The sequence below is a fragment of the Bacillus rossius genome (genome assembly GCF_032445375.1).
Source record: "Bacillus rossius redtenbacheri isolate Brsri chromosome 4 unlocalized genomic scaffold, Brsri_v3 Brsri_v3_scf4_2, whole genome shotgun sequence".
Taxonomy (NCBI): Eukaryota; Metazoa; Arthropoda; class Insecta; order Phasmatodea; family Bacillidae; genus Bacillus; species Bacillus rossius.
In genome coordinates, this window is record NW_026962011.1 from 37,597,288 (window position 1) to 37,612,642 (window position 15,355).

The 15,355-nt window shown below is 42.0% G+C and overlaps 1 protein-coding gene across 1 annotated transcript in view; it reads left to right on the forward strand.

Annotated features, from left to right (window-relative positions):
* LOC134542211 (long-chain fatty acid transport protein 4-like) overlaps window positions 1–15,165 on the forward strand; it is a 34,367-nt gene extending 19,202 nt beyond the window's left edge. Inside the window, exons 3-11 of the mRNA XM_063386287.1 lie at window positions 264–501; window positions 2,417–2,651; window positions 8,945–9,146; window positions 9,922–10,114; window positions 11,711–11,857; window positions 12,292–12,429; window positions 12,655–12,721; window positions 14,002–14,092; window positions 14,705–15,165. Coding sequence (XP_063242357.1) covers window positions 264–501; window positions 2,417–2,651; window positions 8,945–9,146; window positions 9,922–10,114; window positions 11,711–11,857; window positions 12,292–12,429; window positions 12,655–12,721; window positions 14,002–14,092; window positions 14,705–15,007 — 1,614 coding nt within the window. The 3' untranslated portion in view covers window positions 15,008–15,165. The remainder of the gene's footprint in view (window positions 1–263; window positions 502–2,416; window positions 2,652–8,944; window positions 9,147–9,921; window positions 10,115–11,710; window positions 11,858–12,291; window positions 12,430–12,654; window positions 12,722–14,001; window positions 14,093–14,704) is intronic.
* Window positions 15,166–15,355: the final 190 nt, after the last annotated feature.

Below are 15,355 nucleotides of genomic sequence, written 5' to 3' on the forward strand. Positions count from 1 at the left end.
GGTTGGGCACACAGATTAGTTTGATTAAGTAAGCACAAATTATGCACTCTGTTTATAAATAAGAATTTTTTATTTAACCAAAACCATTTATTCAGAAGTATTTACTTATTGTAGTTTAAGGATTTTTTTTTGTACGTGCAGATGAAGGGCAGTTAAGCCTACCTGGACATTTTGGAATTTTCTGTCATTCCTGTGAGCACTGGCACGTAGCTCAACTCACAACATATCGCGCCAGTCGGTCTGAAGGGCTGGAGAGTGCGCAGGTGGAGGAGTTCAGCAACCAAGTGGCCAACGTGTTCCTGACGCGGGGCCACCGCAAGGGGGACGTGGTGGCGGTGCTGGCGGCCAGCAGTCCGCGGTACGTGTGCGTGTGGCTGGGGCTGGCGAAGGCAGGCTGCGTGGCCTCGCTGGTGAACAGCAACCTGCGCGGCGACTCGCTGCTCCACGGCCTGCAGGCGGCCGCCCCGCGCAGCCTGGTCTTCGGCGCGGAGCTCGCCCCAGGTGCGCTCTGTTCAGTAGCAGTGTAGCCAGGATTTGTGTATTTGGGGGGGGGGGGGGGGGGGAAAGAAGCATGTTCCCGAAAAATTAGGATTTTAAGGTGTAACATAGTGCTATTTGAGCAGTTTTCGGTAGTACTTAACTTTAAATATTGTAATGGTAAAGATATTAATTTTTTAATAAAAAAAATTGGTGCCATGTCCACGTCCACTCAAAATCATAAATCATGCTCGAAGCTTGACAATACAAAAAAAAAAAAAAGGAATAAGAATGGTTGGGTTACGGCAGAACTGGCCTATTCCTGGAAACAATTAGCTTTATCTTGAAGAGTTAGAGTTACCTAGTCACCACCTGCTTATAATTACCGCGTTGGTTAAATACAATAGGTGTAATATATTTGAAAACTTGGGACCCGTTACGGCGTTACAACCTTATAGCTCCTGCTCGTGACAGGGGTAGGGGAAGGACAGGAGAATCGGTAGGGCTCGCTTACTCTTCCCCTCCAGTGCAGTGGCCGGTGATAGCAGTAAGACACCCAGGCTTTTAGCTAACCTGCTTTCAGATAAGAAAAATAATGGGGGCTAAGGGGGGTTAGAACCCCTAACCCCCTCCCCCCCCCCCCGGCTAGGCCCTTGGCTCTGTTCCCGAGGAACAGTACAACGTCGGCTTACGACTTCCATTTGCCGACGGAACTGTCCAATTCATCTCGAAAATACTGAATGTCCATTAAAGAATGTTCCAGTTTCAATAGTCCTATATTACAACACTTCAATTTAGACTATTTACAACAAATCATACATCAAAATTGAAGGTAAACTAACATAGTTTTTCTTACAAGATGTTAAATATGTGCGCCGTTAGTTCAACAGCACACATTCAAACTAAAGTCCAATTCTTCCCACACTTTGGTTAACACCTTCATAGTAATGGACGCAATCACCTCTTCAATTGTGTGTCTCAACTCTTGCAAATCATTACATAGAACCAATATTTTATAAAGCCTCAAAGGAAAAAAAAAATTGCATGGTGTTGTGTCCGGTGAACGTGGAGGCCAGCAAAATAGCTCTGTCGTCTTGAATTTCCTGTATCTTCGGCGGATGTTTTTGCCACATGGGGATCACAATTCAACTTCAAACGAATTGCATGTTGAAGTGAAATAACAGATTCACTCTTAGTATATTGCAGAACACAAAACACTTTGTGCTCAGTAGTCATTTTGTTTAGGGGACGCTGCAAGCAAGGAAACAACAAAGCAGTATTTGCGCATGCGCTTATGTAAAACTGTTTTGAGTTACCTACTCTTTAATTGCGATTTTGAATCAACACACTACAATGCTTACAGTTGATACTATTAAAATTTATAACTGGGGCATTCTTTTATGGACATACTGTTAAAATGTGCATTTGCCTAGAAATGGCATCTTACGAAACCCTTTTTCATAAAAAATATTATAAGTTAAAGAAGTAATTTGACACAGAAGACAGAACATATTTAAATGAACTAGTAATGATGCAATAATATTTTGTAACATCAACTCGCCAGCTTCATCCGCTGTTACACTCGTTTTTGATAGTTGTAACTAGCAACTGATCCATTCATTGCAATGGGGCCAGATAATTTTTAATTAGCTTTTGGGTGCAGTCCATGCCCTTCATTAGTCTATTTGAAAACAACCTAACTACCTTATAAAGTTTTTTTTTTTTTTTTTTTTGCTGTATTAGCAGGATGGCCTCTTGCCATAGAAACTTGGGAGATGGAAAATAGTTCTTTGCAAACTTTAGTAGACTTAGCTAAGTTCAGCCAAGGTGATGTTCACATACAAGATCAAAACACAATCTAATGTAGACTGTCTTGTCATGCTCCAAGTAAGGCTGGAGGTGAGTTTGCTCAGAACTTATGGGAACCACGCCTGCTCAGTGGTGTTCCAGGTGTTGCCAGCAATGAGCCAATTGCCACAGCTGTACCAGCTGGGAGCGAGCGTGACAGGCTGCGGCTCGGATCTGGGACAAGTGTTCAGCATGGACAGTCTCGTAGAGGCAGCGCCCTCCTCACAGCCCCAAGTAGAGCAGCTCAACTCAGAGGACAAAATGCTGTACATCTTCACATCTGGCACCACGGGTCTGCCCAAGCCAGCGATCATACCACACTCTAGGTGGGCCTCACGTTCGCTCTCTGGCTGCTCTGCTGTGTCAGTAACAAGGCAGAACTTAATTCAGCAACTGTAAAACCTGGTCTTGTGAAATTCAAGTAAATACTGAATGGGCTATGCATTAGATTTTTGATTTCCATTTACTTCTAATAAAATGTTTGGATCTTTGTTTGTTAGTGCTTTCTATGAACAAAAACAACAGAGTTAGTGCTATTTGAGCTGGTATTCTTCAGCTTGGCACATTCTGTAATCTGGCCGCTCAAGTTCGGATTTTTTTTGGGAGGATTCAAATGTTTGTTGACCTTGACCGCCAGGTTGAATTTGTGTGTAATCTGTAATGTTTCCTTGAAGAAGATATTAGAATCACAATTGCAAAATTATATTTGAGACCATTTATTTATTTCATTTCATTTCATTATCAGACAACGGAACATACAGTTACAACTCATTTTAAATACCATTGTGCTGTATATTAATTTTTCATTAGTATTCTTGTAAAAAATATATTAACATTTCATAATCTGGCAAAATCGCTAATCTGGCACAGCCGCTGTCCATACAGTGCCGGATTGAAGAGCCTTTGTTGTAATAATAAGGAAACTTTTTGTAAGTGCAACGAAGATATAGTTTACACATACCTAGTAGGTATTGAGGTTTTGCTTGTTTATATTTTATGATCATTTCTGTTAAGTTCCTTACAGCTTTCATATTGCAGTTATAGCCATTCATTATTTGATATTTTATGGTTTTTACGTAACAAAAATGCTATTTTTGTAGCACAGTGTTGAAAAGTTAGTTTTGGTACTAAATTTTGGTTTCCTGTACTTCATGTTGTAACCACAGTGTTGTACATCTGCCTTGCTCGTGATGGTTGGCATCACTGATAACAGGTGAATGTCAGTTCCGGTTATGGCGCCTGTATATGTACCACGGTAAACGGACAATAAAGAATATTAAGTGCTAACTACATGCACTTGCTTATCTACAACTTAAAACCTATGATCTCAAGTAAAACATGGCGCAGTCGTGTGGAATTGTGTTCATATTTCAGTTCGTCCATGTTCGTTGGATTTGTGTGCTATAGGTGATATAACCTGTAGGTGTGCGTTTGTTTGTCGACACGTGTTTGTCGGACGTCGGTGGTTAATAGTGAATATCGAACAATGTTGTTGACAGACTGAATCGTATAGTTTTTTTCTGTTTGTGCCATGGCAGGCCTCAATCTTGTAAAGCTCCCTGACTCTGTCGACTTGGAGAGTCCCACGGCCCGAAAAGACTGGGAAGTGTTTGAAGGAGATTTTGAAAATTATTTAATCGCAACGGGCCAGGATGAGGGCCCAGATAAGGTTAAGATCGCCCTACTCAAAAACATGTTAGGCTCCCAAGGACGAGCCCTTTTCGAAACTTTCGACATCCCACCGGAGGACAAGCTTGTGTATTCTAAAGTAAAGGAAGCGTATCGCGTGTTCGTGGCACCAAAAACAAATCCTTTGTATGAACGGTTTGTTTTTAACCAGCGTGTGCAACTTGAGGGTGAGACTTTTGATCATTTCTTGACTGATTGCCGCCGCCTGATTAAAACATGTGGCTATGAGCGCCCAGTTTCGCAGGAAGAGAATATGCTGGTTGACCGCATCGTACAGGGCATCAGAGATTCGTCCGTTCGGGAGTCTCTGCTGAGGTTAGACAATGCTACTCTTACTAAAGTTGCTGCACACTGCCGTCTGATGGAACAAAGTCAACAACAAGCAAAGGAGATTCAAGCTCGGAGTTCTACTCACGATAGTGTAAGTTGTGACTTTGTGTCCACTAAGGATAGGAAGTCGTCACGCCCAAGACAAAACAGCAAGTTTGGTGATAACGGTGAGTACAACTGCTCAAGGTGCCAGACACAGCACAAGGCCAGACAATGCCCAGCATATGGAAAAAAATGTGCCAAATGTGGCATTATGAATCACTTTGCTGCCTCGTGCAGAGTTCGGAAAGTTCGGGAGGTAAAAGCAAAGCATTCTTCTAGTGAGAGTCTATACTGTGATGCGGTGACAGTCAATTCTGTGTATCCTAGAGGGACTAGAACAACCCACATCAATGAGTGGAGGGAGCGTATACTGATTGAGGACAAAGCAGTGAACATAAAATTGGATCCCGGTTCTGAAATAAATATTTTGCCACTCAGTTTGTTCAGGATGGTTGACAAACAGTTCAAGGTCAGGCCAACATCCCTAAAAATTGAGGTTTGGGGTGGGACCATTCTTGCAGCAAAAGGAGTAGTTAATTTGTGTTGTTCTGTCAAAGGCCAAGAGTCTTATGTTGAATTTGTTATAGTTGACTCTGACAGCACTCCTTTGTTAGGGCTACAGTCTTGTGTTGACTTCAATCTTGTGAAAAGGGTTCACTCAGCTTGCCACGAGGCAAAGGACAGATTCATTAAAGAACACAATGAAGTATTCACTGGTTTTGGCTGTTTCCCCCAAGTATGTAGAATTAACATTCGCGACCATAGCAACCCTGTTTGTAAGCCTCCAAGAAGGGTCCCTAGAGCAATCAGACCTGCGTTAAAACAAGAACTGGACAGACTCGAACAGAAAGGCATTATATGTAAAGTTGACAAGCTCAGTGCTAGCGCTTGGGTGAGCAACCTAGTTGTTGTGGAAAAGTCAAGTGGGAAGTTGAGGTTATGTCTTGATCCGACTGACCTCAATAAGGTGGTGATTCGAGACTACCATGAAATACCGACATTGGAAGAAATGTCCGAGAAGCTCACAGGGAAAAAATTTTATTCAGTGTTTGATCTTAAGGAAGGGTTCCACCAAGTGCAACTAGATGAAGACTCGTCTCACAAGTGCTGCTTCTCGACACCATTTGGGTGCTACCGCTATCTACGCATGCCATACGGCATTGCCAATGCCCCAGAAAATTTCCAGAAGTTTATCGAAGAGAACTTTGCCTCTATTCCTGGAGTGGTGACATTCTTCGATGACATCCTCTGCACAGGCGAAACAGAAGGTGACCATGATACGTGTGCTCAGCAAGTGGTGGAGCGTGCAGCCAGCCTTGGCATCAAGTTCAACCCAGATAAGCTTCAATATAAGGTTTCCGAAGTAAGGTATGTGGGCCAGATCTTCTCCGTCGCAGGCATGTCACCTGATCCTGAGCGAATCCGAGCTCTAACTAGTCTACAGGCTCCCAGCAATCGCAAAGAACTTCAACGTACTTTGGGGATGTTCAATTTTGTTCGCTGTTATATTCCAGGTATGTCTAGTGTGTGTTCCCCATTGTATGAACTTCTTAAAGCAGATGTAGACTGGTTGTGGCTCCCGTGTCATGAAGAGGCTTTTTGTAAACTCAAGTCGCTCATCACTAGTGCCCCTGTTCTGGCAACTTTTGATCCCACAAACCAACTTGTTATACAGTGTGATGCATCACAGAGTGGGCTTGGTGCTACTTTGTTTCAGGAGGGCCCAAAGGGTCTCCACCCTGTGCACATTGCCTCCAGGTCCCTTACAGCAGCAGAAAAGAGCTACTCCCAGATTGAGAAGGAGCTCTTAGCAGTTTCTTTTGCCTCAGCTAAATTTCACTACTATATTTATGGTAAGCAGGTCCTAGTGCAATCTGATCATAAGCCACTTGTGAATGTTATGGTCAAACCAGTTCATCATATAGGCTCAGCACGCCTTCAGAGGTTACGTCTTAAACTGTTGAAGTATGACCTAAACGTTACTTACCTACCTGGTAAACTCATGTATTTCGCAGACCACCTGTCGCGGTCATATCTTGCAGACAAGGTATTCGACGATCCTGCAATGGTTGAGGTAGTACATTCCGTCAGTAAGCACTTGCCTATGTCAAACAAACGCTTGCTTCAGTTCCAGTTGGAAACAACTAAGGACGCGGCTCTCTGTCAAGTGTCCCAATTTTGTCAGTCAGATTGGCCCCCCTACAGTAGAGTTCCTCAAGTATGCAAACCTTATTACAAAATGCGGGATGACTTGTGTGCTGAAAGTGGTTTAGTCTTCCTCGGCGATAAGGTTGTTGTTCCTGAGGCTCTAAGACCATATGTTCTACAGCTGCTTCATGAAGGCCACTGTGGAGAATCGAAGACCAAGTCCAAGGGCCGTCAGTTGTTTTACTGGCCATCTATGTCAGTTGATATTGTGCAGTTCATTCAAAAATGCTCTGTGTGTGAGAAGTTTCGCCCAGCCAACTACAGACAGCCCCTCTGCCCACATCCCATTCCAAAGCTGCCATATGACACAGTAGGTGCAGACATTTTTGACTTCGCTGGGAAAGATTATTTGGTTCTTGTGGACAAATATTCCAAATGGATAGATGTGTGTGAACTTCCCAAAAAGACTTCCTCTGCCGTCATCAGTGCCATGCAACAAGTATTCAGCACTCATGGCCTCCCACGAGTGCTGATGGCTGATAACATGCCATTCAATTCTCATGAATGCCGTCAGTATTATGCCCTGAGTGAAATTGAGCTACGAACTAGTAGTCCTCATTATCCACGCAGTAATGGGTTGGCAGAAATGGCAGTAAAGATTAGCAAAATGCTGCTACGCAAAAGTCAGGGCACTGATTTCAGAAACTTACTTCGTGAATATAGAAACACCCCTCTTCCTGGCTTAGACTGGTCCCCCTCTCAGTTACTATTTAATAGGAGACTTCGGAGTAAACTGCCTGTCTCATATAACACCCTCAGACCTAGAGTCATCTCCCCAGAACACGTGGTGAGAGCATTAATGTCAAAGGAGAAGCAGATGAGAGACGTATACAACAAAACGGCCAGGCGACAGGAGATAACATTCGTTAAGGGGGAAACTGTGGTTGTCAAAACCCACAAACATGACAAGTGGGAGCCGGGAGTCATTGTGGGCAAACACTCATCACCTCGCTCCTATTGGGTGCGAGGATCAGGTGATAGGATAGTGCGTCGCAATGTGATCCATCTGAGAAAAACCACTACCTCGCAGAAGCCCCACCAGTCAGCTCCACGCCTGCTCGAGGTTCCCAACACCAAGACTGATGGCGAGGAGAGTAACCGCCTGAAGCAGACTCCACGCACCTCATCATTGGAGCCTGACTTCCGGGGGTTTGAGCCTCAAACTTCGACGAATGCAGTGACTGATGTGTCTACTGTGCAGGGTGATAAATCTCAAGAAGCAACAGACAGCAGTGGCCATACCTTGGCTACCAAAAGTGGAAGGGAGGTGAAGCCTGTGAAGCGCTTAAATTTGTAATGTTGTCTGCTTGTCAATTAGTGTGTTGTAAGTGAGTTGTGAATTGCACATGTGTGTTTCATGCAGTATACTTGTTTTCTGAATTATAGTGTGTACTGTTAATAAGCAATTGCACAACTTTGTATGTAAGTTTGGTCTCAACAAGTAAACCTTAGAACCCTAGCAAGTGGTCACATGTCTCGCAGTATAAAGGGGAAGGTGTTGTACATCTGCCTTGCTCGTGATGGTTGGCATCACTGATAACAGGTGAATGTCAGTTCCGGTTATGGCGCCTGTATATGTACCACGGTAAACGGACAATAAAGAATATTAAGTGCTAACTACATGCACTTGCTTATCTACAACTTAAAACCTATGATCTCAAGTAAAACACACAGTGTGTCAAATCCCACTAGCAACAGCGCTGAATATGTATGTAGTAAACATGCCAAAACAAGAAGCTGTGAATAGGACTAAAAATGGACGTATCAAGTCCGAAAAACTAGCAAAAATCTTAATATGTGTACAAATGAAACCTAAGAACCTAATTAGATGCTAAATGAGCAGATTTTATTATGTTTACCTAATATATCCAAGGGTGATGAAAAGGTTGAAGCGTGTTTTAGAATACAGGTTTTCACACTTTTTTACAAACACAACTTGTTTAATTCTTGCATTGATAGACAGTATTTTTTTATAGTGTAGGAATAGTGGAAGAAAAAATTTAATTATATATATTTTTAAATCTCTTTTATCAATAAAAAAAAAGTATACAGTTCACATTTTAAATTACAGTTTACTGGAAAAACAGTGATATGTTACCAACCTCGTGATTTAGTTGCTGACAAAGGGGAATTTGCACCCCTCGGTTGAGAATCTCTGGTTTTATGAATGTGTCCTGTTTGATGATTCAAGGATACAGGCTTGATTGACTTGGAGACCAGTGAGAACTGTGCAGGCAGATGGACTATAATGCATGGTAGCAGATATAGGAAGAGCTAGTTACGGGGAAGTTAAAGGATCGATACAGGGCCTGTGATAAATAAGTTCCATGTGGTGGTGTTGGTGCTGCAGGTTCCTGCTGGTGTGCCTGGCAGCCAAGCACATGCTGAAGCTGCGTCCGGACGACGTGCTGTACAACCCGTTGCCCTTGTACCACTCCGGGGGCGGCATCGTAGGCGTGGGCCCCACCCTCGTGTTCGGTCTGCAGACCGTCATCAGGGCCAGGTTCTCTGCCTCCGCCTACTTCTCCGACTGCCACAAGTACCACTGCACCGTGAGTTCTCGTCCACCCGTGTTCTGGCGGAAACACTAGCATACATAACGTTGGCACTGGCACTAATACACACTGTGCATACCGAGGCTACTGGATTTATACTATCAGCAGGCGATAACAGACGGCTTGGTGTCCGCATGATTACAGAGATCATACACCAGTGTTATTGCACTGAGCAGGTGTACAACTTATTTCTTTGTTGAGCAATACTGTTTTAGTACCACAGTGTCATATAGCGCTTGTGCTGGTTTGCATTTGTAATGATAATATGTTTTACTGAGAGTATGAGAGTATGACTCTTATATAATTAGAAGCGCAGACTGTGCAGAGTACGTGGAAGTTGTAATGACTGACCTAAATCTCTGAGGCCAACTGTAAGAGCCTTTATGATTATAGTGGACAAGAAACATGTGAATACACACATGGACACCAATCAGCGAGGACTCATGACACTGGAAACTAGCTTCTGGCGATTGCTAATGATAAATAAAATAGCTACATTTGTGTGATAACTGCAGCAGATGTTACACAACTACTTACTTTGTTTGCAATGACTGCCAGGAATTCTCATTTTGATTTTACAATCTGACATCCTCCACACGACTGAACGTGCACTGTAGACACTTATTAAGGTTTACTGAGATAGTTTACTTCACTACAGTTTGTGTTAGTTGCACACCAGATATTTAATGTCCGTTCAAGAGGATGAAGCAACTCTTGTGTGTAGCCTGGAAGCTCGAGGTCCAACACACAAACACATCTCTGATTGGCGCAGGTGGGACAGTACATTGGGGAGATGTGTCGCTACATCCTGGCGTCACCGCCACGGAGCGACGACACCCAGCACAGAGTCAGGCTGATGGTCGGGAACGGCATGCGACCGTCCATCTGGCGATTGTTCGTGGAGAGGTTCCAGGTGCCTCAGATCTGCGAGCTGTACGCAGCGACGGAGGGCAACACCAACATGGGTGAGGCTTGCTTCGTCGCACCTCCCACAACGGCAGCTGTGATTGTCCGAGCCCAACCACTATCGTAACTCATGATCTGTGAGCAAGTAACGTTAATAATGGTACTACTAGAAGTCAGCTGGGTGCTCTCTATGGCTTCTCCGATCTATAAATGCAAAACTTCATTAACTTTAATTTTCAGATTTTTTTTAAGCCGTATATCATACTAACTGCAATACCTGACATTGCCCGGGCTGAACACAGGGTTAAAGCAAAATGGATAGCGCTAGATGACAGTGTGGTGGACTATAGAGAAATGACACATAATTGCTGTTTGTATGTTATGACCTATGATTTTCTGTTTACCCATGGTAATCAGTTGAAGCTTGGAGAAGGACATAGGTTACTTTTTATCACAAAAATAAATTTTGAAGTGGCTGAATTAGGGGATGAAAGTTTGTGTGAGGAATCAATTTTTTTTTTCCCCCAATTTTCTCGCCCGAACTACTCAACAGATTTGAGTGAAATTTGGCACACAGCTAGGTCATATGACAAAAGGCTACATATAATTATGAAATTCCATCATTAAGAGAGTGAAAAGGAGGTGAATTTATATTTACAATAGAAAATTATGGAAGGTGGTTATAGAGACACTATCAGTGAGTGTGTATTATTTCTCTGTCTGCCACGTGGTCATGTACAACTTTCTCCTTGGTAAGTTTTCTTCGAGTGCCATTAGCTCACATTGGGTCACAAATGCCAATTGCCATGGAGACAAATCATCAACAAAGCTTGATTTTTTTGATTGGTTTGCTGTATTTTTGTTGTATGTTTAACCTATAAAGTTAGAAATTTTTATTTTATTGTTATCCTGGTCAGAACTTTAGGACAAAGTTAAACTTTAAATAAAATAGTTTTGTTCATTTGTTGTATAGTTTTCATATATGTAATTACTTAGTAGGAAGGTAGGTAAAGTACTTAATTAATTTTCAGTCTGATTCTTATTAGGTATTTACTTACTAGGTGGCATTATAAATTTGCATAATATAAATGGGCTTCAGCATAATTCATAAAAGTCAAACGCATCAACTTCTAAACCTTTCAACTGATCACTATGGGTAAAACAGAAAATCATAGGTCGTAGACATACAAACAGCAATTATTGTCATATAGTGCTATCCATCTTGCTTTAACTCGCAGAAAAAATAGCACCCTGTGTTCAGCCCGAGCTGTATACATATTAGATGGTTTAGGCAGTGGGGTGGTATTAACAGCATTACTGCTATTACTGCTGATGAACACTAAACAGTAGATGGTAAATGTTATTGCTTTACCTACAAGTTAAAAATTTTGGGGTCACAATATTCACACTCATTACAAAATAAAATAAGTGTAAACTTTTCTAATTTATTTTTACTACATACTTACTCTTTTGACGTTCAAATACAATTTTTTTACAGAACTGCAAAAAAAATTGATTGTTTCTGGAATTATTTATATATTGCTTTTTGATTAAAATGAATTATGGTTCAGTTATAAAATTTAAATTAGGACACAAATGAGTGTAGTGTGTTACAATTGGCACTCTTACCTAGTTGAGTGGGTGGCGTGTTCCAGTGAACACAGACAACACCGTGGGGGCTGTGGGCTTCCTGCCTCGCTGTCTGCCCAAGTGCGTCTTCCCCGTGGCCCTCGTCAGGGTGGACCCCGAAACCGGCGAGCCCACCAGGAACGAGAGGGGCCTGTGCACGAGATGCGACGTGGGTGAGCTTCCGCCGTGCGACACAGTGCGACACCGTTCGAGCACTTCTCTGCCTGGCTCGCCGACTTTGCTGCACCGGCCTCAATATCGTAACAGGGACAATATGGGAAACTGGCAGGAAATACGCGAGACAAGTAATAGCGAACCTGGTAGTGTGGAGTGTAGTCGAATGTCTCGCGCTTTGCCAATGCCAAAAGGCCAGAGCTTCCCACATTGTCCTGTCATATTATTGCTTTGAATAGTTAAATTTTACAGTTGTCTGTAGCAGTACTAAATATTCTATATCTGACCACAACTTACAAGGCTTCAAGGCAAGTCAGGCCCGCAGGTGCTGCTGCTGTTAAAAAATTTATATTTCAGCCATTTACACGCATGGAATTTCACATTTACTGAACTGACTTGTGTTTGATAATCGATAATGATGTCCCCCGTGCAGATGAACCCGGCATGTACGTTGGCCTGATATCCGATTCCACTCCGTTGCGCCAGTTCCACGGGTATGTCGACAAGGCAGCCTCCGAGAAGAAGATAGTAAGAGACGTCTTCAGGAAAGGCGATAAAGCGTTCATGTCAGGTTGGTATTTCAGGTACTTTTACATACGTAGCGTAGATATGCGACTGTAAATACGGCAAAGTTCGTTAAGTGCACCACTAGTGTGTACTGATGGCTTCAAATACAAGAAAATAATTCCATGATTAGCTTTCTTTATCCAAAATGAAGTATACATTAAATTGCTGAAAGTACATACCTGAAATAACATTTATTAAAATTATTGTAAAAAACTTTTTTTTTTTTCAGGTGACATATTGGTAATGGATAAATATGGCTATTTATACTTCAAAGACAGAACTGGTGATACATACAGGTAAAAGATTTATATGTGTACGTAGGTCATAAATAAAATGTAGAGCAGGATGTTTGAAATGTTTTATGAATGATTCTTGGGCAGGGCTTTGTGTGTGGCAGAATATCTGTTTTTTGTCATACAATGTATAGCCCTGCATTTGGCATAATATTTCTCACTCAGGATGATTATGTATTTAACCATACCAAGCCAAATTAAGTATTTTGTATATAAATATATGGTAACACTGTTACATGCCTGGGCCAGTTACAAAAATTACATTTTGTTTAAAGTCTGAATTCAACAAATTTTTGGGCTAGTGACTGGAACATGCTGGCTTATAACACCACATACATACTTGCAGCACATCTGTAGCCAGACCATAGTTCATCTAACATACCCTGACGGACTCCTGATGCAGTGATCTAACAAAGAGGAAACTGCAGTGGCCAATTCACAGATGTCTACACATCACTTAGTTTACATATATTTCAAGCCTCCAGCAATGCTTGCGACCACAGTTGGCAGTAATTTCATATATAAACTGCAGGAAAATATGCAAATTATACTACAATAGTTTACAAGTCATTCTGATATAATATTCAAAAGTTTGAAAATTTAACACCTCTTTGTATGTCCCCTAATATTATGTTAATTCCATACAAAGAATAATTCTCGCTGGTATACATAATCGTTTTGGGACAATTTAAATTCTGGAATCAGCTAATCAATCAATTCTAATATTCAAATGGTATTGGAACCAGGATCCAATGGTTTTCAAAATCTAAGTGGGTTGATTTTTTTTTATAGCAAAACCTTGAGATTTCTAGGCACTAATATTATTTAATAAGACCATCAAAGTCAATTTGTTGATTCCATCTATTTAATAGGAGTTTACACTTTAAAATGAAATACAAAAATTTTAGTTTTACCGTACAAAATTGGCCCATACAAATGTATTTATTCTAGGGCTCTCAGGTAACCAAAATTATACTGTCCTTCCAATGTTTATAACTTTTTTTTTATTATTATTATTAATTTATAGTTGTAAATGAATGAATTGTAATTAAATTGATACATTATGAGTATAAATGTTTTTTTGTCTCAAAATACGTAAATCAGGAAGAGTTTGATACGTCTTTAGCTTGAAGAGTAGAGAATGTGATGGAATCTGAATTGGAATTGATCCATTGCTAACACACAGTTAAAACTAACTATTGAGAACCCAGTTAAAAGATTTGCAAACTCGGAAGTAGGAACTATGGGTAATGCATGATGCTCGTGGTTGCTGATGTGTGTAGGTGGAAAGGAGAGAACGTATCCACGGCTGAAGTTGAAGCCGTAATGAGCAAACTTATCGGCCTCCGAGACGTTGCAGTCTACGGAGTAGAGGTGAGTAGGGATTTGTTTTGCACTTTCGGTGCTGCAATTTGCAACACTGTGCCTCAATTTGCAACACTGTGCCTAACTGGCACACAGCCTAAATGCACTCATGCATTATACAAATGACAAGGTGATAATAAAAATTTCAGTGTACTTCTTACATTTTTAAATGGATCATGCTTCATGGTGGACTCTCCAATTGATACTTTTTCATAATTATTTCATCTCACTTGTGCCCATTTTGATCCTCCCCTGAGAGAGATGACATGAATGCCTAAGATCTACCCAAGAACATATCGTGGGCTTAGTGGAAAAAGTTGTTAAGTCCACTTTTTTTTTTTGTGAAAATGAGTTAACTTCACAGATGAAGTTGTAAGGGCAATATCTTCGCCAAGAAAACGTTTGGAAGTCCAAATAATGAATGATTGTGGACGTTTTCTTCTAGCTTTATTTTGGCAAGTCCATTATAACGCTATTCTAGGCAAGCAAAACTTGGTGAGTGAACTAACAGTCTTTTTCCAGAAATTGGACTTCCCAACTTTTTCCACTAAGCCCACAATATGTTGGCAGTGCCTGGTCCATCGTAGCGGGAGGCTGAGAGGAGCGTGTGTCGTACCGCAGGTGCCGGGGAACGAAGGGCGGGCCGGCATGGCCACCGTCGTACACGACGGGCCCCTGGACCTAGAGAGGCTCGCCACGAGCCTGGCGGAGGCGCTGCCTGCGTACGCCCGGCCGCTGTTCGTCCGAGTGACCGACAAGCTGGACCTCACGGAGACCTTCAAGATCAAGAAGACTGCCCTGCAGCGGGAGGGGTTCAATCCGCACACGACCAGCGACAGCGTGTACTTCCGCAGCGGGAACACGTTCGTGCCGCTGACGCACCAGCTGTACAGAGACATCACTTCCAGAGCAGTTCGCGTGTAGCGTGCCGTCCGCGACTCCTTGTCACGTCGCACGAGTTCCTCGAGATGTGTTCCAATCGTTACCTCAATTTTATACTTTAAGTCTGTTTTGATGGACTGTGCAAAAATGATTTTTATTTTTTCTGTAAATTATGTGTTAAGAAATAACACTAAATGAAATAAGTGTTTTTATTGTCAAGCATAACTAAGTACAAAGGTTTATTCCTTTGCATTGCTCTGCTTGTGTACTTGTTCAATTCATCTTGCATTTTTACTGGCCAGTGCAACTACTATAATAGTGCAGCATCCATGCCTCAAGGAAACTTGACTCTCATACAAACACCTGTGCTTGTGCTTACCATGTGCACAT